At 35.6% G+C, this 25,822-nt stretch overlaps 1 protein-coding gene across 2 annotated transcripts; it reads right to left on the bottom strand.

Moving 5' to 3' along the window:
• Positions 1–831: 831 nt before the first annotated feature.
• On the bottom strand, positions 832–24,854 carry CRISP3 (cysteine rich secretory protein 3). 2 transcript variants are annotated; one of them, XM_001148602.4, is made up of 8 exons: positions 24,786–24,854; positions 17,821–17,894; positions 16,886–17,002; positions 15,999–16,086; positions 14,188–14,333; positions 13,679–13,776; positions 11,649–11,737; positions 832–9,344 (listed from the first exon to the last, which is right to left on the bottom strand). In XM_001148602.4, exons 1-8 carry the CDS (start codon positions 24,820–24,822, stop codon positions 9,217–9,219), a joined length of 777 nt encoding a protein of 258 aa, XP_001148602.1. In that variant the 5' UTR covers positions 24,823–24,854; the 3' UTR covers positions 832–9,216. The 2 variants fall into 2 exon arrangements, with proteins under 2 accessions (XP_001148602.1, XP_001148538.2); XM_001148538.4 differs by having other exon boundaries at positions 17,821–17,924; positions 24,786–24,843.
• Positions 24,855–25,822: the final 968 nt, after the last annotated feature.

Here is a 25,822-nt window from a genome sequence, read left to right on the forward strand (position 1 = left end):
TCTTAAATCTTTTATAACTCTTTATAAATTTTTGTTAAATGGTAGATCAGTGCTCTCAGAAAAACCTGTTGTGCTTTTATTCCAATGTTTAATTTTTAGAAAAACTGAAATAATACTGCTTTAACTTTAGTCAATATGTTCACACCCAGAATTTCTTTTACAATTAATTTTTCACAAACCTTTCACAACTTGCTTAAAGCTTCAGCTTCATCTGAACTCAAACAATCCTTTACCCTTTAGGCAAAAAACAAGTCACATTCCCATGACTTCTTATAATTTATTTTAAACTGAAAACACATTTTACTTTCTTTGTACACCTTGCATGTAAAACTTTTTCTTCAGTAGTCTCAATTACATGTTATAATGTTAACTCTTATCAATGTTTACTTTTGGTGAAAACCTTGGTAAGTTAGGATTTTAATTGTTTACTAAGTGTAGAGCCTAGGATCCAGATAGAAGTGCAGATAAGGTCTGACTTTTTCCAATGTCTAACTCCACATGTCTCAGGTTTTACCTAGCTGTAAAGTAGGCAAGTTGTACAGTTAAGAGTCATAGTGGCATTTTATGAAGCATTTAAGAGGCCTAGTCACCTTTAAATTGCACCTTTCTTTCATAAATTCTATTTTATAAATTCTTTCATGACTTAACCAGACCATCTATGAAGTGCTTGGGCTTTCTGACTTGTCCTAAACATCCCTCTTTTTAAACAACCAGTTATTTCACTTTAGACAAGAATTTACCATACAAGATATTTTCTTATATAAAATCTTTTTTCTTTATAACCTTGTTTACATAGATAGGGGACATGGCTAATTTAACATGTGCCCAGGCTTTTTGTTTTTTTGTTTTTTTTTTTTTGAGATGGAGTCTCTCTCTGTCACCCAGACGGGGGTGCAGTGGTGTGATCTTGGCTCACTGCAACCTCCATCTCCCGGGTTCAAGCAATTCTCCTGCCTCAGCCTCCTGAGTAGAGGGAGTACAAGCACATGCCGCTATGGCCAGCTGATTTTTTGTATTTTTGTTAGAGATGGGGTTTCATCGTGTTAGCCAGAATGGTCTTGATCTCCTGACGTCATGATCCACCTGCCTCAGCCTCCCAAAATTCTGGGATTACAGGCATGAGCCCCTGCGCCCGACCGCATGTCCCCAGGCTTTATATAGAATCTAATGCTCCAAAATAAATTAAACAATTTTTGAAAGTTGAAGAAGCAGTTTATGACCTTAAAGCAAACCTAATATCTAACCTGTATAATTTAGACCAAATGTTTACATTTTGAAGATATTTTTATTTTACCAATAATGTTTAAAACTGTCTTTATTTCCCAAAGATTACTTAAGTCACATGAACTAAATAAAAGATATTACACTTTTTACTTTTCTGACAAAATATTCTATTTGAGCTCTTATATTAAACCAATTAATTAAAGCTCTTTTATATTACACACACAACATACATAAATACATAGACAGAATAAGATAAAGGACTCATTCCCTAAGCTGGGAATTGAACCCTGAACCTGGGCTGCCATTGTGATGGTGGAGACCAAGAGAAAGTACTGCCACATGGTTACAAGGTGACATTCCCAAGGACATACAAGACAAGATAGAAACCTCACTCAGGTTTTTGTTTTTTTTTTCAGGGACTTGCAGCAAAGTTTGTAACTGACCAGTTTGCTGGGTCATCTTGAACAGTGGGCTTATGGGAGTACTAAGCCCACATTCTATCCTAAGGTACCACTCTTTTATGACAGAACAACACAAAAAGACACACAAAGCAGACCATATTTATTATAGTTTAAGACTAGCCTCACAAATCCTTTTTCCCATTAATCAAAACTTTAAAGAGAAAATAAACACTGATTTTTACCATTCATTCAACAGGTTTGCACAGAGAGAGAAAGTAAGGGGAAGGGAGAAAAGCATTGCTTCCAGCAGAATGCAGGAAGTGAGGTGCTCAGAGAGGCCAGAGAAAGACCCACCCATTGCAGCTGGCACTGAATCAAAAGTTCAGGCAGCTGCTTGTCAGTCGAGAAGGGATCTTTTCCAGTACTCCCTTTGGCAATCAAGTTTCCTCTTTTATGGAGGAAAAAGTTCCCCATGTCCCATGATCCTTTACATGCCTAATTCTGTCACCCGCAGCTGTCACCAAAAAGTGCAAGGCAGATTAATACAAAGAGAATAGTGGTTAACATTCCTAGTGGCAAACCTGTTTTTAGCCAAAAGGGAGTTTACTGACAGTGGCCTCTAACCGCTTACATCTTAGGAAGGACTCTAACCTTCCTAAGTTGGGCCTTGAACCCAAGTTCAGTCAAGCATCCTTACTTTTATTAAGAGGAGCCTTTTAACCTACTCTGTCTTAGGAGAGACTCTAACTCCCCTAAGTGGGCCTCTAACAAAATCCCATTCTTTACCCAGGTATATGTGCCCCACTTACCTAAAGTCAGCCAATCAATGCTGCAGTCTATTTCCTTTGGGTTGGGAGTCTCCTCAGTATTATCTCTTCATGGTCACTGGAAAGATGTTACAGGAAAGGGGTCCTGATCCAGACCACAAGAGGGTTCTTGGATCTCAGAGAAGAAAGAATTCAGGGTGAGTCTACAGAGTAAGTGAAAGCAAGTTTATTAGGAAAGTAAAGGAATAAAGAACGGCTACTCCATAGGCAGAGCAGCCATGAGGACTGCTGGTTGCCTGTTTTATGGTCATTTCTTGATTATGTGCTAACCAAAGGGTCGATTATTCATGCCTCCTCTTTTTAGACCATATAGGGTAACTTCCTGATGTTGCCATGGCATTTGTAAACTGTCATGGCTCTGGTGGGAGTGTAGCAGTGAGGACAACCAGAGGTCACTCTTGTCACCGTCTTGGTTTTGGTGGCTTTTAGCTGACTTCTTTACTGCAACCTGTTTTATGAGCAAGATCTTTATGACCTGTATCTTGTGCCAACCTCCTATCTCATCCTGTGACTTAGAATGCCTTAACCATCTGGGAATGCAGCCCAGTAGGTCTCAGCCTCATTTGACATAGCCCCTATTTAAGATGGAGTTGCTCTGGTTCACACACTTCTGACAAAACCATGCACTTGATCTCTCAAGTTGCCTGCTTGGCCTTCTTCCAAGTGTACTTTACTTACTTTCATTCCTGCTTTAAAGATTTTGAATAAACTTTCATTCCCGCTCTAAAACTTGCCTTGTTCTCTCTTTCTGCCTTATGCTCCATTGGTCAAATTATTTCTTCTGAGGAGGCAAGAATTGAGGTTGCTGCAGACCTGTATGGATTCACTGCTAGAACAATACCAGATATATTTTATGCATGTGGAAAGATATATACTCTTATTTTGATGAATATTGTTTTCTGTGCATTGAAAGCTATTTGCATCAGAAGGCTCTTATGGAGATAATGCCCACGTATGTAGCACAAGGCTTCTTTGAAATCATTATTTTCTCATGTTTAGTTTCAGCTGTACAATACCATCTTTGTAGATCTTATCAACAAAAGTGATGAGTGAAGTTTGGCTCTTGATATAGAATAAGAGAGTTAAAGACACAGAGTCCTGCCATGTTCTGTGTCACAAATCTCTAAATCAGTTCCGATCTATATTTGTTGCCACCTCCCCTGGCATACAGCAGTAAAAACTGTGATCCTCTTTATCATTATCTTGTTTTTTTCTTTTGCTTGCATGGCTTGCATGGTTTCTAATGAGAATTCCACTGTAATTCTTATTCTGTTCCTCTATCAGTAAGATACCCTCCCTCCTTTTAATCATGTGACCTTGCTAAACTTACTAGTTCTAGTAGCTTTTTTGTTGATTCCTTCAGATTTTCTACAAGATCATTTTAATTTTCAAATTAAGGCAGTTTCTGCCTTTTTAATCTCTATACCTTTAATTTTTTTCCTTTACTTATTGCATTGGCTACAATTTAAATAGTGAACTGTAAACCAGTAGTAAAATTCAAAGGTTCTCTATAATCATCTGAATGGACTCTCTCCTTGGCTAGGGCACCCTGAAGTTTTACCTGAATGACTGTATCAGGCCATGGTGGGAAGTGGGGGTCGGACATGCCTCATTATACCTCTCTAGCATTAACATCAACACAGGCCTTAAGCCTGGTAAGAAACATTTACAGTCTATTCTCTCCAAAGCCTGCTACTTGGAGGCTTCATCTGTATGATAAACCTAGGTCCCCACGACACCCTAATGTAACCCAGACATTGCTTTCTACTGATAATAAGTCTTTCAACTAATTGCCATTCAAAATATGTTAAAATCTACATATGACCTGGAAGCCCTCCTGCTTCGAGTTGTCCTGCCCTTCCAGATTGAACCAATGTAAATCTTACATGTATTGATTGATGTATTATATCTCCCTACAATGTATAAAAGCAAGCTGTAGCCCTACCACTTTGGGCATATGTCGTCAGGACCTCCTGAGGCTCTGTCACAGGCGCATCCTTAACCTTGGTAAAATAAACTTTCTAAATAATCAATTTGACACTTGTTTCAGATACTTTTTGGTTTACAGAACAAAAGTGGTACAAACTAACATATTTGCCTTATTCCTGATTATGGATTCCAGATAAAAAATGATGCAATCATCATTTCAATGATAAGTAATAAAAAGAAAAAAACATTAAAGACTTAAACGATAGACCTAAAACCATAAAAACCCTAGAAGAAAACCTAGGCAATACCATTCAGGACATGGGCATGGGCAAGGACTTCATGTCTAAAACACCAAAACCAATGGCAACAAAAGCCAAAATTGACAAATGGGATCTAATTAAACTAAAGAGCTTCTGCACAGCAAAAGAAACTACCATCAGAGTGAACAGGCAACCTACAACATGGGAGAAAATTTTTGGAATCTACTCATCTGACAAAGGGCTAATATCCAGAATCTACAATGAACTCAAATTTACAAGAAAAAAACAAACAACCCCATCAAAAAGTGGGCAAAGGATATGAACAGACACTTCTCAAAAGAAGACATTTATGCAGCCAAAAGACACATGAAAAAATGCTCATCATCAGTGGCCATCAGAGAAATGCAAATCAAAACCACAATGAGATACCATCTCACACCAGTTAGAATGGCGATCATTAAAAAGTCAGGAAACAACAGGTGCTGGAGAGAATGTGGAGAAATAGGAACACTTTTACACTGTTGGTGGGACTGTAAACTAGTTCAACCATTGTGGAAGTCAGTGTGGCGATTCCTCAGGGATCTAGAACTAGAATTACCATTTGACCCAGCCATCCCATTATTGGGTATATACCCAAAGGATTATAAATCATGCTGCTATAAAGACACATGCACACATATGTTTATTGCGGCACTATTCACAATAGCAAAGACTTGGAACCAATCCAAATGCCCAACAATGATAGACTGGATTAAGAAAATGTGGCACATATACACCATGGAATACTATGCAGCCATAAAAAAGGATGAGTTCATGTCCTTTGTAGGGACATGGATGAAGCTGGAAACCATCATTCTCAGAAAACTATCGCAAGGACAAAAAACCAAACACCGCATATTCTCACTCACAGGTGGGAATTGAACAATGAGAACACATGGACACAGGAAGGGGAACATCACACACCAGGGCCTGTCATGGGGTGGGGGGCTTGGGGAGGGATAGCATTAGGAGATATACCTAATGCTAAATGATGAGTTAATTGGTGCAGCACACCAACACGGCACATGTATACATATGTAACAAACCTGCACATTGTGCACATGTACCCTAAAACTTAAAGTATAATAAAAAAAAAAGAAAAAAAGGAAAAAACATTCACTCATTCACTATTAAGTATAAGGTTAGCTCAGGGATTGATTTTGCAGATGCTCTGTATTAGAATAAGAAAGTTACTTTCTATTCATAGTTTTCTGAAAATTGTTTTCATTAAATGCTGTTAAATCTTGTTAAGTGCATTGATTTGCATTTTTTGAGATGATCATATTATATCTTTATTTTATTAGTATGATATATAATATACACATATACACATACACACATATATTTATAATTTAGTACAATTTAACTTAATTTCTTTTCTAGGGAATAGCCTCTTTTTTTTTTTTTTTTTTTTTTTTTTTTTTTTTTTTTTTTTGAGACAGAGTCTTGCTCTGTCGCCCAGGCTGGAGTGCAGTGGCGCTATCTAAGCTCACTGCAATCTCTGCCTCCCGGGTTCACGCCATTCTCCTGCCTCAGCCTCCCGAGTAGCTGGGACTACAGTTGCCCGCCACCACGCCCGGCTAATTTTTTTGTATTTTTAGTAGAGACGGGGTTTCGCCATGTTAGTCAGGATGGTCTTGATCTCCCGACCTCGTGATCCGCCCGCCTGGGCTTCTCAAAGTGCAGGGATTACAGGCGTGAGCCACTGTGCCCGGCTGGTAATAGCATCTTAACTGATGTCTTGCTTCCATTCTTGTCCTCTCACAATATTAGATCTAATAATATCACTCTTTAATATACTCTGATGATTTGCTGCCTTAATTATAATAATATCCCAATTCTTTACCTACCCTAGAGGGCACCATATAATGAGATTCCTGCCTAAGTTTCTTACCTCTTTTTAATATTTTCTTTACCATGCTCCCTCTACTCCAGCTATTATGGACTTCTTGCCTTTAATAAAATATGCCAAGTTTATTCCTACCTCAGTAACATTTTACTCACTATTCTTGCCTGAAAGTCTTCTCCATCAAATTATCTATTGGTGGTTCTCTCACTTGTATTGTGCTCTTGTTCCATGAAACACGGTTCAGATTTTGTCACTCTTCTGTTTAAAATCTTACAATTGGTTGTTCATTACTAAAAGGATAAATTCAAAGCTCCAAATAGCATTTAGCACTTTAGAGATGATTTACCTGATAATCTTATTTAAATTAACATTTCTCTCTCTCAGCCTATCCTCATTATGCTCTATCCTCTTCCCAAGTTTAGTTCATAGCATTTGTCATTTCCTGACATTGTATTAAGTATTTATTTGCAAGAGAGTTTTCTTTCTCTTTCCTCTGCTAGAGTGTGAACTTCATGAAATTTGGAATTTGGTCTGTCTTGCTAATTGTTCTATTTCAAAGTGCCTAATTGAATACTCAACACATAAGTGTCTTCAATAAATATTTGTTGAGCACAGGAATGAATTATTACACACTGTGATGATTACTATAAGAAGAAATATAGGGAGCTCTGAGAGAAAATGGGGGGAGCTTCCCTAGATTATGTGCTCAAAAGAATCTGTTGATGAAATAATGTTTAATGTGAAGTAGCAATTCTAGCAAATAATACAGTGATCACTCTTCCAAACAGAGCAATAGCAAACACAAACACCATAAGGTAAAAATAATCTTGAGGAATTTGAGATAATTTAACGGGCTCATCCTACTGAAGCAGAGGAAATGAGGGAGGGTGGAATGAAGTGAGATTGGAGAGGGAAATATAAAAAACATTATTCAGCTTCTTGCAGATCAGTTTAAGATCGTGAATATTATACTAATTACTTCTGAAACCTATTGAAAGGTTTTGAATGGAGACTAATTAGGAAATTTATTGCTTGAGAGATTAAGAAATGCAGCCAAAAATAGCATCTAGGGGCTGCATTGGTGGTCTTGCACCTTCCTGTTTTCCTTTGCCTCATGATTACTTAGATCCTTGAAATTTTTACTGAAGTTTGATACTGGATAAGCATGTCGATCTGATATGACAACCCGATCATTGATATTACCTGAAAGGACAAAATCAAACATATAGCACGGGGATAAAGGAGCTGAAGGTTAAAAGTCTAGGAAAGAATAACTAGATAATCTGAAGAAAAGCTTTGATGCATCATGGAGTCAAGAAAAAAAATTCTTGTATTTTTTTTCAAGATACTTTTTATTTTGCATTGCTTTCTTAGACTTATCGAAAATTTGGTAAGATAGTACAGAGAATTCCTAGATAGCCCTCACCCAGTTTCAGTTTCTCTAATGTTATCATCTTACATTACCCTGCTATATTTGTCAAGATTAAGAAATCAACATTACTGTTAAAAATACTCCAGATTCTATTCAGACTTCATCAGTTTTTTCATTACTGATCTTTTTCTGTTCCAGGATCTGATCCAAGAAGCACATTGCATTTGGCTCACATGTCTCCTTAGTCTCATGTGGTCTGTGATTGTTTCTCAGGATTCCTTTATTTTCCATGATTTTTACAGTTTTGAGGAATACTCTAAAATACCCCAGGGATATTTTGTAGAATGTCCTTCAACTTGAGTTTGCTGGATGTTTTAGCTCATAATTAGATTGGGATTATGAATGTTTAGAAAGATTATCTAGAACAAATCTGCATGACTTATCACTGGTGACGTTAATTTTGATCACTTGGTGAAGACGGCATTTGTCATTTTTCTCCCCTGTAAAGTTACTATGTTTCCCTTTCCATACTCCATTCTTTGGAAGTGAGTCACTGATTTTAGTGAAGACTCACAAGGGAGAGGACTGAGTTCTACCTCCTTGAGTGGAAGGTATTTACCTATATTATCTTGTATTCTTTTTTAAGGAAGTTTTGTCAAAGAGAAGAGAGGTTTAAAAATGAAGGTTTGATCATATTCTACTGTAAAATTTATGCAGATAAAAAATTCAAAGGATTGTATTGATTTTGGCAAAATAAAAGTCAGGATTGTTTTAGGAGGAACAGCTTCAACTCAATTGTGAGGATGCCAGCCAGATGATTGGGAAGAAGGGTGAATGAGTGAAAAGAATTAAGACAGCATATGGGAACACGTCTTTGAAGATGCTTAGCCTTAGAGTGGAGCTAGGAAAGGCAACTACAGCCAAGGGTTCATGTGAAAATTATATTGTTCTTTTTGTACATTTTGTTCTAGGAACATAATTTTCACTTTCAATCCAGGGTTTTAGTGAACTTAGTCATATGAGAATACAACTTTCAAAATTTTCACCCTAATTAAATTCAGTAAATTTAAATCACAAAGTTTATATATAAAAATCCAAAGTTGTTGTTATAGATTTTGTTTCTTTTTAACCATTTGTATGAAAAAGATTTTTGTAAAATAAAAAGCAGATCCAGAAGAAAAACATTTGAAATCAAATGTGTATCAAACATGCCTACAATTTCTCAGCTAGTATATGTTAAATCTAAGTAGATGCCAAATCTAAGTAGATAATCTGACTCCTGTCTACATAGCCCTACTCGGTGTGTAATGCATATTTAATAAATGCTGTTTGAACAATTGCAGGAGGCCTTGCAACTGTCCCTGACCAATTGATGTTTACAGGTTAATGTGAGCTTCAAACTTTTACAGTTACTATAGAGATCTTCGTACTTGCAACCATTGGCTGGAATAAAAACAAAGAAATTAGTCACTTCATTATCATTTTCTTTCATAACAGCAACACAAACAATACATTCTATATGAACGGAGAGTAGGGAAGTGAGCAAACAAGTTGAGATTATTACACTAAGATGGCCATTTTATATTTTGAGGGACACATAAGGTCACTTAGGTAAACACGCTGATTCTTTTTTAAATTCAAGCTTTTGGAAATGTTTCTAAGGTGAACTGACATATTTTCCTCACTCAACAAGTGAGCAGAGTAAAATTAAATGAATTTCTCTAGAACTGCAACATCCAAAATGGTAGATATTTGTCATGCGGTTGTTTAAACTTAAATTAATTAAAATTAAATAAAAATCAAATCAAATAAAATTAAAATTTCAGGTGTTTCCTCAACAACACCAGTTATATCAAGTGTTCAGTAGCCATGTGTCTAAGGGCTACTTTATAGGAATATTGAACATCTTCATCACTGTAGAAAGTTATATTGGACACAGTTGTTCTAGACTCTAATGCCCCCAGTCTTTCTCTCAGGTCTAAGTAATTATTATAGGAAGATGTAAATGTATAATGTAAAAGGTGGAGAGAATGTCATTATGATTATTGGACATTTCTACTTGGATGTCCTTCAGTGGCCACAAACTCAATAAATCTCAAACTAAATTCATCATCCTATCTACAAGCTTGACATTTCCTTATTATTCCCCAAAAACTGTTCACTTCGTTCACCCAGTTTCAGAGAAATGACACTCCCAACTATTAAACAATTCAAGCCAGGAGCCAGGAATCAACTGGAACTTGTTTCTGTTTTTTGTTTTTTTTTTGTAATCAATACTCAACAATACCAGGTAACAACCGACTGTTCTATTTTCTTCCTATTTTTCATACCTGTCTATTTTTTCATTCATTTTGCCCTAATGCAGTGAAGATACCCATTTGTTTTTGAGTGTGTGTTTTTCCAACAGTCTCCTAGCTGACTTTCATCCAATTGCTTCTTCCTACTACTGTCGGGAGCTCTTTAGAAAACACAGTTCAGATCTTATCATTCTTCTGTTTAAAATCTTTCAGTTGGCTGATTATTACTAATAAGATAAATTTCAAGCTTCTTAGAAAACAGCATTTGGCAGTGCTGCAAATATTTGGATTTTCCTTCTTTAGTTGATTTATAGCTTTGGTATTATCAGTATTCTGAATTATAGCTACACAATTCAGTCAGAAAAAAAAATGTTACAATTCAGTCAGGTGAATGCATTTGAAAGGTAAAAATCTCAATGAATGGGTCAACTGCATTGTCAGTAATAATTTTAGTAACATATCCTAGTTAAACAAAAGTATCATCCCTTTGTACTTTTATTTATAAAAGCACAAAATGAAATTGTATGAGATATAAATTTATTTACTCCTTTTTGCTAAAATATTTTTGAGGCTTCTGCAAACTAATACTACATACAGATTTGATTTTGACTTTAAAAATGTATACAAAATTATTAGCAAGCAGAAGTGCAAGTGATTATTATACTAAACTTGATGATTGTAACTACACTATGGCAAAAATGGGGAAGTTAGTATGATAAATTCATTAGCATATGAGGAATTGCAGTATTTGGAGTCCCTGTCTGGATTGAGCCATATTCTATGGTCTCATACTCTTAGATGTATATTTGTTTTCCTTTTTTAAAATAATGCTGTATTTTGTATAATGATATAAACTTTGATGAGAATAAACTTCCTATTTAATTACAATATGTTATTTCCACAGACACATTTTCATATACGCCAATATGTAACATGGATGGTTAAGTGTTTCAACAGGTTACATATGATAACAGGCCAAATTTTACATTGCAAATGATACATAGATACCGAACAGTGTAAAATTTTCACTTAAAAATACTCTGTAAGGCTGGGTGTGATGGCTCACACCTGTAATCCCAGCACTTCGGGTGGCTGAGGTGGGCAGATCGCTTGATGGCCAGAAGTTCGAGACCAGTGTGGCCAACATGGCAAAATCCTGTCTCTACAAAAAGTACAAAAATTAATCAGGTGTGGTGGCACGTGCCTGTAGTCCCAGCTACTCAGGAGGCTGAGGCACAAGAATCACTTGATCCCTGCAAGCGGAGGTTGCAGTGAGCCGAGATGGCGCCACTGCACTCCAGCCTGGGCGACAGAGCCAGACAGACTTTTTTTTCGTTTTTGTCCTTTGCATGAAGGCATTGCTTAAGTTGGTTGTCTTCAGATTTCCCAATTCTTAGAAGAAATGTCAGATCATTTTATTTTATTATCAAGTTAATCACTTCAAACTTACTGCATAGTCCATCGTCACAGTTATCTGGGCAACTGGCACAAGGTGCTCCTTTTTCATAAGGGACATATAGTCTATTAGCCCAATTACCACTGAAATTTGAAATAAAAATGTCAAATATTTTTCATTTTTATGTTTAGTTTATGTTCCAAGGTTAGTATCAGTCACCAAATATACATGAGTATTTATTAAATGTTTTTAATTATGTCAAATAATTAAAAATATAATCTCAGAGTATATTCAGACAATAATGCAAATTAAGAGAATAATTCACACATTCATTCACTTTCCTGACCATAATCTTGCAACCTGAGAAACTGAAATAGGATAATTAAAGTCTAAAGTTTTTAGAGTATATTTCAATGTGGCAACACACTTCATCTCCCAACAGACTTCGTCAAATTGCTAAGATGATGTACCACAAGGTGCTGGCAAGGGGTAAAACATATCCCCTAGAGAGATAAGAAAAGATCCTGAAGCACAGAAGGTTGCAATATGAAAAATAACATTTAATGTTAAATGTAACATAATTAAAAATTAAAAAATACCATAAGTTCTACAATATGAGGTAGGGTAAGTACAGTTTCAGCGTAAATTTTGGCTTCTAGGTGGGGTGGTGATTTTCACATGGTTTTTGCTGTATGTTTGTGAAAGGGTATTGGGCTTGGGAAGGTTTGGGAATGTCTAAAGGTGGTGTGTATGAGATGTTTATGTTTGCCAAGAATGGGAATGTTAGGGAAAAAAAAGATTTAATTAACACTAATCTCCTCTGTGTGTTCATCTTACAGTGACTAGCCTGTACATCGTTGATGATTATTTTCCTATTGGTAATTATCATCTGAAAATACAAGAAAGTCAAAGTCTTAATTGCACTAAGTAGGCTAACGGTCCAAGGCTATGTAGCTGAATCTCAGCCTTTCTTCACAGAATATAGCTGTAGGTGTGTGAGCACTTAAGAAAATGTGAAATAGATATCAAAGTGTTCTGGAAGTTCTCTTTTCCCTGCTTTCTCTCATTACTAATTCCAACTCTCACTTCAGATGCTGACTCCAGATGCTCTCCTCTAATGACCAGGCATTTGGAGGCAGTCTCCCAGGGTCTTTCAATTTTCTGTATTAACAATGATAATTCTTTGCTGAAAAATGACCTTACAGGTCATATTTCTCAAACTGGAATCCTACATCACCTGGGATATCTACAGCCTCAAAATAAGCCATGCAGAAAGCTGAGTTTGGGGAAAACCCCTCCCACTAGTGGTGAACAACTTCAAATATTAAAAGGAAATTAAAGCTAATAGATATGTTGTGAATATATCTTCAATATATCCACAGATTTTTTTTCGTGAGTAGGTCAACTATATTGCTTGAGAAAAAAAAACTGGACTTTCTGCAGAAAAACCAAGATAATTAAGAAATTAGGATCTTAATGGATGGTTCCATGAAATTTTTTTTGTGGTAAATTCTAAGAAGCAAAAATTTAAGACATTATCTTTTCTTGGATATTTGAAATATATTGGGGATCTCTTAAAAGTCTTCGAGGTCCAAGATCTAATCATTTCTTAATGTATAATGTGAAATTTTCTGATAAGCAGGAGTAAGAGCATTTGAGCAGAAAGGACTGATATTAATAAAATGGGTCATTCCTTGTTTGTTACCTTACTTTATCCCTGGACTAATTATCAAGCTTCCAGTTTCTCGTGTGTAAACTTAGCATGAACTGATAAAATTATATTTAGATAACTACACACTACATGTACTTATGAAGTAACCGTGAGCATAGCAAAAGGCAATTGAGAGAGGAGACAAATTATTTTAGGCATGAGGAAAGACAGCTCCCTGTTCAATAATACTTGGAACTGGAACTGAAAACTTTATCTTTCTGAGAAGTTGGTTGAATGTGTCTCAACTTTAGAAAACATTTCTAAAGATTAATCTCCTTCACCTTTACTGAAATATGCTTTTTAGTTTGTTTTTTTATTAAATGTTAAATTGTATTTAGCATTATTGTCAATAAATGCTAAAATATATACTTACGCAGGACAATATTGGCAAACATAGTAGTATTTTAGAACTTTTTGATTGGGACAGTAGGCACTTCCACATCCAACGAGGTATGAAGAGTACCAAACAACCTATAAACCAATAAGTGAAGATATGAGAGCACATTACAGAAGAAGGAAATACCAAAAAACAAATAGTAGGAAATACAAAATGGAGAAGAATGTTACCGACATATTTTGTTTTCATATACCTTATGGCTATATTTAGTTAAATTATTGAATCAAACTAAAACACTTTAAAATATTACATTTCCATGTACATTCCTTTTTGAGACTGTTGGACAAAGATTATGCTTCCCTACCATGATCCTGCAGTCTATTGAAAAATGACAGCTCACAGCTGAAATACTCACCAAATGCCAGACTGTTCTATATTCACTTGAAATTTCCCCCAAATTCAACTTGGAATCAGTCAAAATTTGAAGAATCCTTTTTTTTTTAGGGCACTTATAAAGGAGATGGTTTTTCATTTCTTCTCCTTACCTGTGTATAATGTCCAACCACTGCGTTGGGAGTCTTTGGCCCTACACCAAAGTCAAAATCATTGTACTCATCAAACCAGCTTTGAATTGCTTGTGACCATGAACTGGGGGCACTTGACATGTAGAGATTCTCACCACATTTTAGACCTAAGAAGGAACAGACCACTCATGAGGAAAGCAATAAAGCATGCAATGGCAAAATACACACACACACACACACACACACACTCACTACACACAGCAGAATCCCTGTTTTTTAAATACAGTCCCCAGTACCCATCGTTAATGAATATTGACTAATACATAAGGAGGGTGCCTCAGATCCTTATCAGCTATAAGCTGAATAGAAGCCAGATTTGCCCAATACTTGAGGCTGGTCTCAACATGCAAAACTTTGAGTAGATGGAGAAGCCTTTTTTCTTTAATATCTGCTCTCCCTGGATTCATTTATTTACACATTGAATTCTTCACGTGTGTGTGCCTTATGAGCTTTCAGCTTTGTAATGTGAGCTTGCTGAAGGCAGAGATCAACTTAGTAATTCCTCTCCTGCTCTAGCCCATACTCACCAGAGATTTTCATATATAGGAATCTGAATAAGTGGTTAGAATTATTATTTTGTGTGAATTTTTAAAAAAGTCTTATGCTCAGTCTTTAAGAGCCCTAAACATGAAGCAAATGACACCATAAAAGACAATATTTTCACAGGTTACAGGCCTCCTCTTAGCAAATCAGAACATCACAGGCCACACTCTGCTCAAAAAATGAGGAAAAAAGTGCCTTGCAGCCCAGAAATACTTCAACACTTTTTCAAGCCCTGAAATTAATATTTATATTTGGATGGCTTAACAAGGAATGTCTACATGCTACTTAAAGAGAGTATAAACTACCTTTGTATAGCTCCTTTGAGAGGGAAAGAAAGAAGCTAAGATTTTAACAATAGATTGGGATTTTCAAGACCATTTCTTTCAATCTTCTCGTGACCATAGTTACCCCCTTTCATAAATGTAGTATAGTTTTATATCAAAAATATAGATAACAGTGGCAGTCCTATTTTCAAAACAAGCCAGTTATTTACCAGTTGTAAATTTGGCTTGCCGTTACCTATGTTATTTTTGATAATTTAATAAGTATTTTATCTGATAGCTCATCCATATGATATTTTATCTAATTGTTTTTATATTTATTGATGTATAGGTTACGTCTTGCAGGTCATTTTTTTAGTTTAATATAGTATGCATTGTAAACATCCAGAAAATATAAAAGACATGGCTTACTGTCATCAAAAATTCAAAAGAAAATAATAAAAGTGAATGCTAATGTTAAATATGTTTTTCGTAAAATTCAGGAACAGTTTGACAAAATTTAAAATATTTTATAGGAAAAAAATTAAGTAGGTTTCAAAACACAAATAGGCTGCATATTGTCACTAAAAAGGGTACTGATTTAGAAGCCAGAAATTCTAATTCCAAATTTCCTATATATGACATTAATTGCCAATCATCATTTTCTTCCAGGCTGTTGGTTTTCTAATCTCTGTAATTGGGAAAGAGATGATCTGTAACCTGCTTTACTCCTGAGCTGATTGAGAGGTACAAACATGATACTGTGTGAGACAGTTTTTGTAAAATTTATTTAAAACAGTAAGCACAGATGGTGCTTCTCAGAGTTATCTCTACATGTAGATAGTCCATATTGAAAAAGGTAGCATTAGAAGCAATATTTATTTACAAACTTTTCTTAATGCAACATCATAACATGGTTTATTATTTTACTTGTTGATTTATTCAACAAATATTTCCTAATTTACATACTTGTCATTCGATCCTTTGGGTTACTGTGTCTGTAATTGCACTGGTTTGCCCACTTTTGGGCATTTGCTGCAGCCTCTTTGTTCCATTCCTGAAACAAGGACAGAAAAAAGATATCCACTTAATGTCTCAAACCTCAAAGGAGCATAAGCTTTATAATCAGGTTATAGGTTGATTTACATCATCATAAAATTTCTGTACAAGCATCTTCTGATTTTTATAGTAATCAAATGTATATATTTTTGATGTGCTTTTATCTGCTCCACAAAGAAATATAGGTAATATGCCTACCCTAAGTAATCAAAAAATCTAGGTTTATGGTCCAATTATTTATCACAGGACAGCAGAAACACCTAAAGATTTTTTGTAATGGTCCTGTTCTAAATATTGATAAACATGTGGAGGTGCTGAGATTGCTTTTCCAACAATGAAGTAATTAGCTGGCTTACTTCATTTCCAGTTCTTTTTTTCTTTTTTTCCCCCTCACTGAATATGTTCGGGAGACATGTGGCCTTTGGTACAGGGCCCAGAAAAGTAGATTGTTATTTATCCTACATGGCATTTATCTTAAAGGGAAAAGGTCTTTCTGATCTTAGATTAGGACAGATGAGATAAGGAGCAGAAAAACATAATGGCTTTTCACCATATGTCCAAAGATTAGGTTTTAATTCTGCCTCCATAATTTAAATAGCCCTATGAATTTGACGTTATGCAACCATTATAAAGAGAAGTTAAGAAATTCAGCTCTGCCCATTACACAGCTCAAATGAAATAAAAAAATACAGAGAGAACTTTGTAAACTTCAAAGTTATTAAGAGATATTAGTTGCCAGCCGCCTACTCCTTCCACAGCTTGTTCACACCCCTCTCCTTTGCAATATCACCTCTTACCATCTTCAGCATGTTTCTGGCAGGGGGAGATACTGCTCTCCTCAGTTCATTGTGCTTATTCACAATCTCCCTTTGCACTTGTGTTTGGGTGGTTAACAAAGCAGTAAAAGCGGGATCCTAAGGGAAAATAAAATTACAATTATTTTTTAACATTGTTGGAAATTGCACATAATAGTAACTATGTTAGTTCAAGGGAACAAAGACCATTTTTAAAAAGTGTTGCCAATGCTAGGTAAACATTGTCAATGACTGCCAAAGCTATGACTTTTTAATGGAAAAGTATTAGATGAAAGTTTTCAGAATGGGGATATAATTCATGGCATGACAAACTAAAATCTCCTCTGAGGCCACAAATATCAATTTCTGGGTTAAGAGAGGTCTTAATGTGATTTTTCTAAATATATGAGTGATAACATCTTATAGTGACAAGGGTACATGATAGGAATTATTAAGACATTCACACTCAGGCTGCAGCAAAGAAGTTGTAAAGATTGGGGCATATGATTTACCCTAAGACTCTAGGGGGAATTTCTGCCTGAAATGGTGTCTGGTATTTAGAAAAAAATGCTTAGGCTCAGCCTAAGTGCATGTGTAACATGCAATACTCTAGTAAAAGAGTTTTATGTATTACGTAGCAAATATTATGGGATCACTCAAAAGATAGTTTTACCACATTAAAAAAAATCTCCAAGGCAATTTGCGGGGTGGAGCAAAGTCATTTAATTAATGAACTTCAATACCCTCATGTGGCTAGGGGCTACCATATTGATCACCACAGCTTTAAACATAATTATGTTAACTACCTTGAGCTACTAATGAGTACTTTATGATGTACCAGACACTCTAGACCTTTTCACTTTTGAAGATTGATCTAGTAGCTTGCCATCCCTCATGGTTGCCTGAATTTTTCTGAAGATTTTTGACTTCAAACATACCTTATCTTCATTTGCTGGAAAAGATGGAAGCAGCCCAGCAACCAGGAACAACAGCACTGGGAATAATGTCATTGCTGGGAAAACAAAACCGGTGGAACAGGGATCTGCATTAAAATGATTGGTACATGCTGTTGAGTAACATGGGGGTGGGAGAAACGTAATGACCTCCATTATCCCAAATTCATTATTAATGTAACAGGAGAAGACGTCACATGGAGCCAGCAGAATGACAGTGGATTCAGCTTTCAAAGTATGCATTCAACTGGGACTATAAAGAACAAACCAAAATTCCCGACTGAAGCCCTTGAAGCATGCCTATAAATGCTAAGGACTTTCTACCTCCTTCTTCCACAGCTCCGCAGTCTTCTCTGTGTAACTACTGTCTTTAGGTTGTAGGAGTGGATTCTTCACAATAACAATTCAGTAGCTTCCAACTGTGGTTATTACTGGGATACTACTGCATTAGCCCTTGCTGATTTCCTTAAGTGCTGTCTACACTTTTATAAATATAACCTTATTAACATTTCTTCAAATTAGAAGTTAGCATGTGCCAGTTCTTTTCCGTCAGGGATCTGGCTCATATACTTGCCATTCTTCAAACCCTAGAAAGTCCTCTACGTATATGCTTTTCATGCATACCTTTAAACTACTCTCTTCAAGTTTACCCATGCAGCCAGCATCCTAACTCCTTTCCTCTCAAAACTTTCTTTAATACCATGCCTCAAATTTAAAAAGGCAACGTTTTTTTCCTCTGGATCTTAAAACAAAAAGGTAATAATTTGATTCTCATGTTTAAGGGATTACTAACCCTATCTGTATTAATATCCTTAATATGTTCACATTCTTTATCTCACTAATTCAACTTCTTAGAATTCTACTGAAATTATAAACTATACTAAAAAGTTTTAAGCATAAAATTTTCATCACGTTATCATTTATAAGGGTTAAAACATTGTAAATTAATTACATGCCTAGCAATAGGGAGATATAATGTCTAAGTAAATGAGAATACATCCTCTTATGGCAGTATATTAGACATAAAAACCACTATACATTTATGGTTGTTTTGTAACCTCAGAGAAGAAGCTTATGCTTCAGTGTTAAGTTTAAAAACAAGAAAGCAGAACAAATAGTATATGGTAGATCCTTAGCCTTCTGATTTGGACTGAACGTTAATAGAAGTAGTGACTCATCCTACAAAAGTTCTTCCTTCTTAGTTATTCACTGGTTCCTCCTGAACCTCAGCTCTTGGGGGCTGGGACTGGGTCTCCCTTAGACTATGAACTTAGTTAACACCAAATCCCCACAGAACTCCCAGAGGAAGAGCTTTCCACCCCAGACTGGTTCCCAGCACTAAATTCAACTTTCCTTCTCCTAACCAGCACCTCTGCACCCCACCACCCCACCCACTGTGAATCTAAGTATTGGGATGCAGCCTGATATACACTTGCAAAACCCATTTTCATGCTATTAAAGTCAATGTCACAAACCATCTCGTCCCAGCATCGCCCCACAATCACCCCGCAAATATGGGACTTTGCTGGTATCCATTTGTATCACTTTTTCAAAGATATTTCCAATGGAAGAACAAGAAAATGGGAGCAGGGGAGATATACTTTTGATAACAAGTGTGGTTTTATTTTGTCCAATGCATTAATAAATACACTTGAAGCCTGAAAAAAAAAAAAGAATCCACGAAAAATGATGTTGCCAGAATGCAGATCTGGAACTCCAGAAGATTTCAAACTACTAGTGTTATAGACCTTGAAACTCACTCAGAAATAACTTAACCTGGCCCTGCTTCCACTTCTAAATCAATATGTTGATGCCCTAACTCCTAGTGTGCTGTATTTAGAGATGGGCCCTCTAGTGTGTCTCCTGCAGAATTTGAGAGCAAAAGAGGAAAAACAGATTCTTATTTTCATTTGTAAGTCAAAGACAATTAGGTATTCTTCTTTCCTTTAGGAGACATTTATCAAGTTTTGTACACTGTATTCAGGATAACATGTTATAATATTGCTGCACATGATCAAGTGAACAAGACCTGGTTCTTGCCCTCAGAGTCCTGGTATATAATTACGGGAGCTCATCATTCAAGTACCCAGAGGGGGAGCTGGTTGAATTTTCTCATGTGTGCAAAAGAGGAGGGTAAAATTTTATTTCCTTTTACAGTGATCCATTCCAATACTTTATGGAGAGAGATGGGGAAAAATCTAGCACAATTCAGGGCTCAGAGAGTAAACAACTTGAATGAGATAAATATGATAAAGATGTAACATCAGCTTTAAGACCAATACTGGTGACAGAGAGTCGCTGTAATATTTCACTCCATCCCCACCTCTCCTCCCAAGGGACTACTGTAAATAGCAGGTGCAAGTGGAAAATGATTTGTTTGCAATTCCATTTAGTAGTAGCGTCACATAGAAGGTACTAGAAAGAATGAAAACAAAAATAGCCTCTCCTGTCATTCACTTCCATGAAGCAATTTCTAAGTGTATTAGTTATACATTATTTTCTGCTATTTCCTGGAAATAAGCAGTAGATTTCTCTTAATTCATTTCACTTGAAAGAGTTATTTTGCTATGTGTAAGTCACTGAGTCCTACCTTTTATATGGTTTTCTGTTCTGTTCTGGTTTTCCTTTTTCAAAGAAATTAATAATTTATCTCAAGTGTGATTAGAGAAAAACCAAATCCCTGGATTTCAAAGATTTATGATTTCAAATAGTGATGGTTTGCTACTAATTCCAGATCTACAGCAGAGCAAATTGTGTCTTTCTGAAGCATAAATGTATATAATACAATTAAACTGTAACATACTGTGCCTTCTTCACACTGATGTTAGGACCACTGGTATGTTTGAAACACTCCCTTGGAAAAGGAAATCATTTTATCAAATGACCTGATATCACTGCATATTGACTGACAACATATATCTACAAAAACTTCTATAGGCATATCTGGCCTTAACAGTCCATTTTGTGGAAATAAGGATTTGCAAATTAGGAAGTAGGACAAATTTGCTTAGTGCTAAGAGAAGAATTAATCAAATGGTCTATTTATAAAGCAAGCCTTTGGCTTTTATTTCAGGCAGAATATCAAAATAAGCAAGCTTCTTGCTGCCACCCCAAAATTAACTCTGAAAAAATTATAGAAGCAAGAAGGAAACAGGGATTCCAAGAAAATACTGAAAAGATAGTGAGAAAATCTGAGGAGAATAAAGTCTCTCATGACTTCTAGAATGTGTATATGGATGTGTGTGTGTGTGTGTGTGTGTGTGTGTGTTGTGTATAGTGAATGTGAAGGAGAGGGGAGTGCTGCATCCAACAGCAGTGGTTGGTCTAAAGTAATGCCTGTTAGTTTCTACTCTTGCCTCAAAACAATCATCGATTCCTCTTTATTTGCAAAATTCTGCAACAACAGAAAAACGCTTGCTCTAGTGCTATGTGTCAGCAAAGTAGCATCGAAGAACTGTAAGACCCATCCTGTGTGGGGCTGGATGCGGTGGCTAATGCCTGTAATCCCAGGACTTTGGGAGGCCGAGGTGAGCAGATCACGAGGTCAAGAGATCGAGACCATCCTGGCTAGCACGGTGAAACCCCATCTCTACTAAAAATACAAAAAATTAGCCGGGCATGGTGGCGAGAGCCTGTAGTCCCAGCTACTCGGGAGGCTGAGGCAGGAGAATGGCGTGAACTCGGGAGGCAGAGCTTGCAGTGAGCCGAGATCGCGCCACTGCCCTGGGCGACAGAGCGAGACTCCGTCTCAAAAAAAAAAAAAAAAAAAAAAAAAACCAAAAAGAAAACCACCAAAAAAAAAAACAAAAAAAAACAAAAGTACCATCCTGTGTGAAGAACCAATGATAATAAGGTCATGTGTGATAGCACTCTCCAGTGCTCTTATACTCACACCTTCTTACTCCCTAGTGTTGTATGGTTCAAATTAGATTGACTACTTCCTCCCAATGCTGTTTTTTCCTGAAATGTAATCTGAGGAGTGGATATAATTCCGGGATTGACTCATAAAAGACATAAGAATAATAGTAAATAATACATAAGCCCACTTCATAAATGAATTGCAAGAATCCTAACAAAATATTAACTCATCAATTTCAAAAATATATTAAAAATATCATGACCAAGTAAAATTATATGAGGACTGAAAGAATAATTCAAAATTAGAAAATTCATTGTTAAAATTCATCACATTAACAGACTAAAGCAAAGTAATATGACAAAAAATACGTCATTAAATTCAATCCCTGTATGTAGTTTTTTTTTTTTTAAAGAAAAAATAGAAGAGATCATTACTTTGGTAGGAAGCATATACTGCAAATCTATACCCAATATAATGGTTATTGGAGAAATTCTAGGTGCATTTCATTTAATATTGGGAACAAGAAAAGAATGACTAACACTTTTATTTAACACAGTACTGGAGAGATCCTAATCAAAGCCGTAAGAAAAGAAAATATATACATATATATGTATATACTATATACAAGTAATGTAATGTATACATTATATGTTATATATAATAATATAAAATATATTATTATATATAAAATATTTGTAACTTTTGTAAGAGAAGACGTAAAATTGTTATTGTTTTCAAATGATAAGATCATCTATCTGGAGAACACACCAAAATTAACAATTTTGCTAGATGCACTATCAACTTACAAAAATACCATTTCTATTACTGGAAACACTCAACTAGAATATAAGATTTAAGAAACACTTATAACAGTTAAAAAAACTATACAGTATCTGGGAAACAACAAAACAAATTTAAAAATCCTTTTTGGAGAAAATCTTAAAACTTTAATAAAGAACATAGCAGAAGTTCTGAATAAATTGAGAGTTTTGTAATGCTTTTAAATGGTACATGTTAGCATAAAGATATCAATCCTAAACTAACCTGATAATTGTTTACTTTAATTCCAATACAAATTTTAAGTGGCTTATGAATAACTGAGTAAACTTTTAAAAGAAGAATTGCTTGGGCTCAGTGGCTCATGCCTGTAATCCTAGCACTTTGGGAGGCCAAGGAGGGTGGGTTGCCTGAGCTCAGCAGTTTGAGACCACCCTGCGTAACATGGTGAAACCTCGTCTCTACTAAAACTACAAAAGTTAGCCGGGCATGGTGGTGCATGTCTGTAATCCCAGCTACTGGGGAGGCTGAGGCAGGAGAATTGCTTGAAACTAGGAGGTGGAGGTTGCAGCGAGCCGAGAGTGTGCCACTGCACTCCAGCCTGGGCGACAGAGCGAGACTCCATCTCAAAAAAAAAAAAAAGGAAGAAGAAAAGAAAAAGAAAAAAAAGAAAGAATTAATTATCTTTTCATATTAGTTATTAAGATAGACTTCAAACATTTGTTGACAAAAATTTAATATTATTGTAGGAACAGATAAATCAACTGGTGGAGGAAAGTACAAAACTTAAGAGACAGACCAAACATCGTAACATTAAAAAGCAAAGGAGGAAGAACAGACTATAGAAATATTTTAAAGGATTACGTGGATTAGAAAAGATGTCAAAAGCATTAACACATGTGAGTATAATGTGTGCACTATAGGTATAGACACATTTATAAACTAGTCACAGCACAGAAAAGTATTTGATACAATATTTTCTTACTTAAAATTTAATAGTTAATCTTTATTCTGATCACTTTCTTTCATCTTATTATGTATCTGTGATACAGAAAGCAGCCTATGCCAATATGCAAAGTTTGCAAAACTGCTAGACTTCATCAAGTAAGAAATTCCTAAAGATATCCAAATAAGAATAGCTGTCTTGCATTTCTTGAGAAGCACTTTTTTTTCAAGGATGAATTCCCTCCCTTTTACTTGAATTCAATAAATAACGTTACTGAAATTCATAGCAATTATCAGATTTACATTACTTGAGAATTCTGACACTCTTCCTCCCAATTCATCCCTGCCTGTTACAAATCAGAAGCCCCAATTTACCTCATAACTTATCAATGTAGGGTAACTCCCAGGCTTGAAACTTGTCATCAATTTAATTTCTTTGGATCCACTTTCAGAGGTCTTAGTCATACAGGCAGACATTCTAGATTTGGTTTTAACTAGCAGAAGAGGCAACACCGGATCTTCTATGGCTATTGCAAATACTCCCAGAGTTTCCTGGATAGCATTTAGCCACAGGGAAGAAAAGCATTTTACTTTAAAATCTTCTGTCTAGTGGTAAATAACCCCTTTCATGTTGTCATTAGGTAGTTCTGTGGTCTCCTACTATCTGACTCTTCAGAATCACTTCTAATATGCTACAGAAGATAAAGCCGTATGTGGAAATTGCTTCCTTAGATGAAATATGCACGATAGATATTATATTTAAATTACCTACATAAACATGACTGAGTAGACTGACTTTTGACTGAAAAACTTCTAAAAGCCTTTTTTTTGTTTTTGATCTGAGTGCATTTCATGAGGTAAATTGCATTTTATGTTGATGGTCTTTAATAAAATACTTTTTAATCTTGAGATCAGTGCTATAATTTTGTTTTGACCAATTTAAAACTTTTGCTATGGCATCCCATATAGCTGTATGTTTTAATATTAGTAAAAGTTACTGATGTGAAAGTATGCACACACATATATTCATAGTTTTTCATTTTTCTATTAAAAATAGTTCTAGTACAATTGTTTCCACAAGTCATAGACATGGGAATTAGTTATATTACTTTAGAATGAAAGGTAAAAATTTATTTAAATTTCAAACTGGATAAAAGTGCTTTTGGAATAATAAAGCTGTCTATATATTAGCTTCTCAGCTTAAAATGAATATATTAAGATAATTACTCTCATTAAAAGTTATCAATAAACTTTGGAAAATTGTAGATAAAATATACAAATATATCACTTTATCATTGATAAAGTATAAATGTGTTGTTCACCTTGAAATAAATAATGTTCACCTTGAAATAAAGGAGTTATCACTTACCAGTGGTTTCCAGAGCAGGATGAAGTATTCGTTTCATCTATTGACAGAAGGAAGGTGCAGAGAGAGGTTAGAGCCGTATATATGAAACACCTATTTCCTGTTTTGGCAAATTCTGGTTGTGCAAGTAACTCTAGATCAACAAGGCCTGAAACAGGATTTGTCATACCAGTAGTCTCAAATTTCATTGCTGGTTTTCTAGTCATGATTTTGAAATTATTTGGTGATTCCTCAAATGGCTTTTAAAAATAAATTGCTATATCAAGTTTTGTAATTGTGCATTTATTCTTTGAAGTTCATATATTACAATTTATCCATGTTTTTGCCAGTCAATAGTTTGAAAATTCTTAGCCCAATTATTAGCATCACAACATTAGAGTTTTCAGAATTACTTCTGTTGGATTGAAATTAAGCTCATAATTTTTATGAACTCTAGAGAACACAATGTTTTTTACAGCTATCTAAAATGTTTTTTAATAATCTATTGGACATTACTGTTTTGGATAATAATTTTATCTTTTTTTTTTTTTTTTGAGACGGAGTCTCGCTCTGTCGCCCAGGCTGGAGTGCAGTGGCGCGATCTCGGCTCACTGCAAGCTCCGCCTCCCAGGTTCACGCCATTCTCCTGCCTCAGCCTCCCGAGTAGCTGGGACTACAGGCGCCCGCTACCACGCCCGGCTAATTTTTTGTATTTTTTTAGTAGAGACGGGGTTTCACTGTGTTAGCCAGGATGGTCTCGATCTCCTGACCTCGTGATCCACCCGCCTCGGCCTCCCAAAGTGCTGGGATTACAGGCGTGAGCCACCGCGCCCGGCCAATAATTTTATCTTTAATGTTTGTAAATACAAGGCCACAGTGACTCTCAGAACTCAATGGCCAAACACACCATAACTCATTGGTATTTCTATATTCAAAGATGTGCTGTATTTACTTTTATTTTCTGGTTGTATAAAATTAAAGATAATATTGATCTCCATGCTAAATTATCATTATTTGGTTCTGTTCATCTATGGAAGATGTCAATCATTCCAGGCTTGTTT

Source organism: Pan troglodytes, chromosome 5, assembly GCF_028858775.2.
Source record: "Pan troglodytes isolate AG18354 chromosome 5, NHGRI_mPanTro3-v2.0_pri, whole genome shotgun sequence".
In the NCBI taxonomy this organism is placed as follows: domain Eukaryota; kingdom Metazoa; phylum Chordata; class Mammalia; order Primates; family Hominidae; genus Pan; species Pan troglodytes.

Bases quoted from the DNA above. Each gene is read 5' to 3' on its own strand.
- CRISP3 (XM_001148538.4), bottom strand. From the start codon at position 24,822: ATGAAACGAATACTTCATCCTGCTCTGGAAACCACTG. The intron at 16,087-16,885 runs GTAAGAGGTGAT...TCCTTGTTTCAG, and splicing joins CCAGAAACATGCTGAAGATG to GAATGGAACAAAGAGGCTGC. The intron at 9,345-11,648 runs GTAAGTTTGAAG...TTTTTATTCCAG, and splicing joins CTGTGACGATGGACTATGCA to CCAATGGTTGCAAGTACGAA.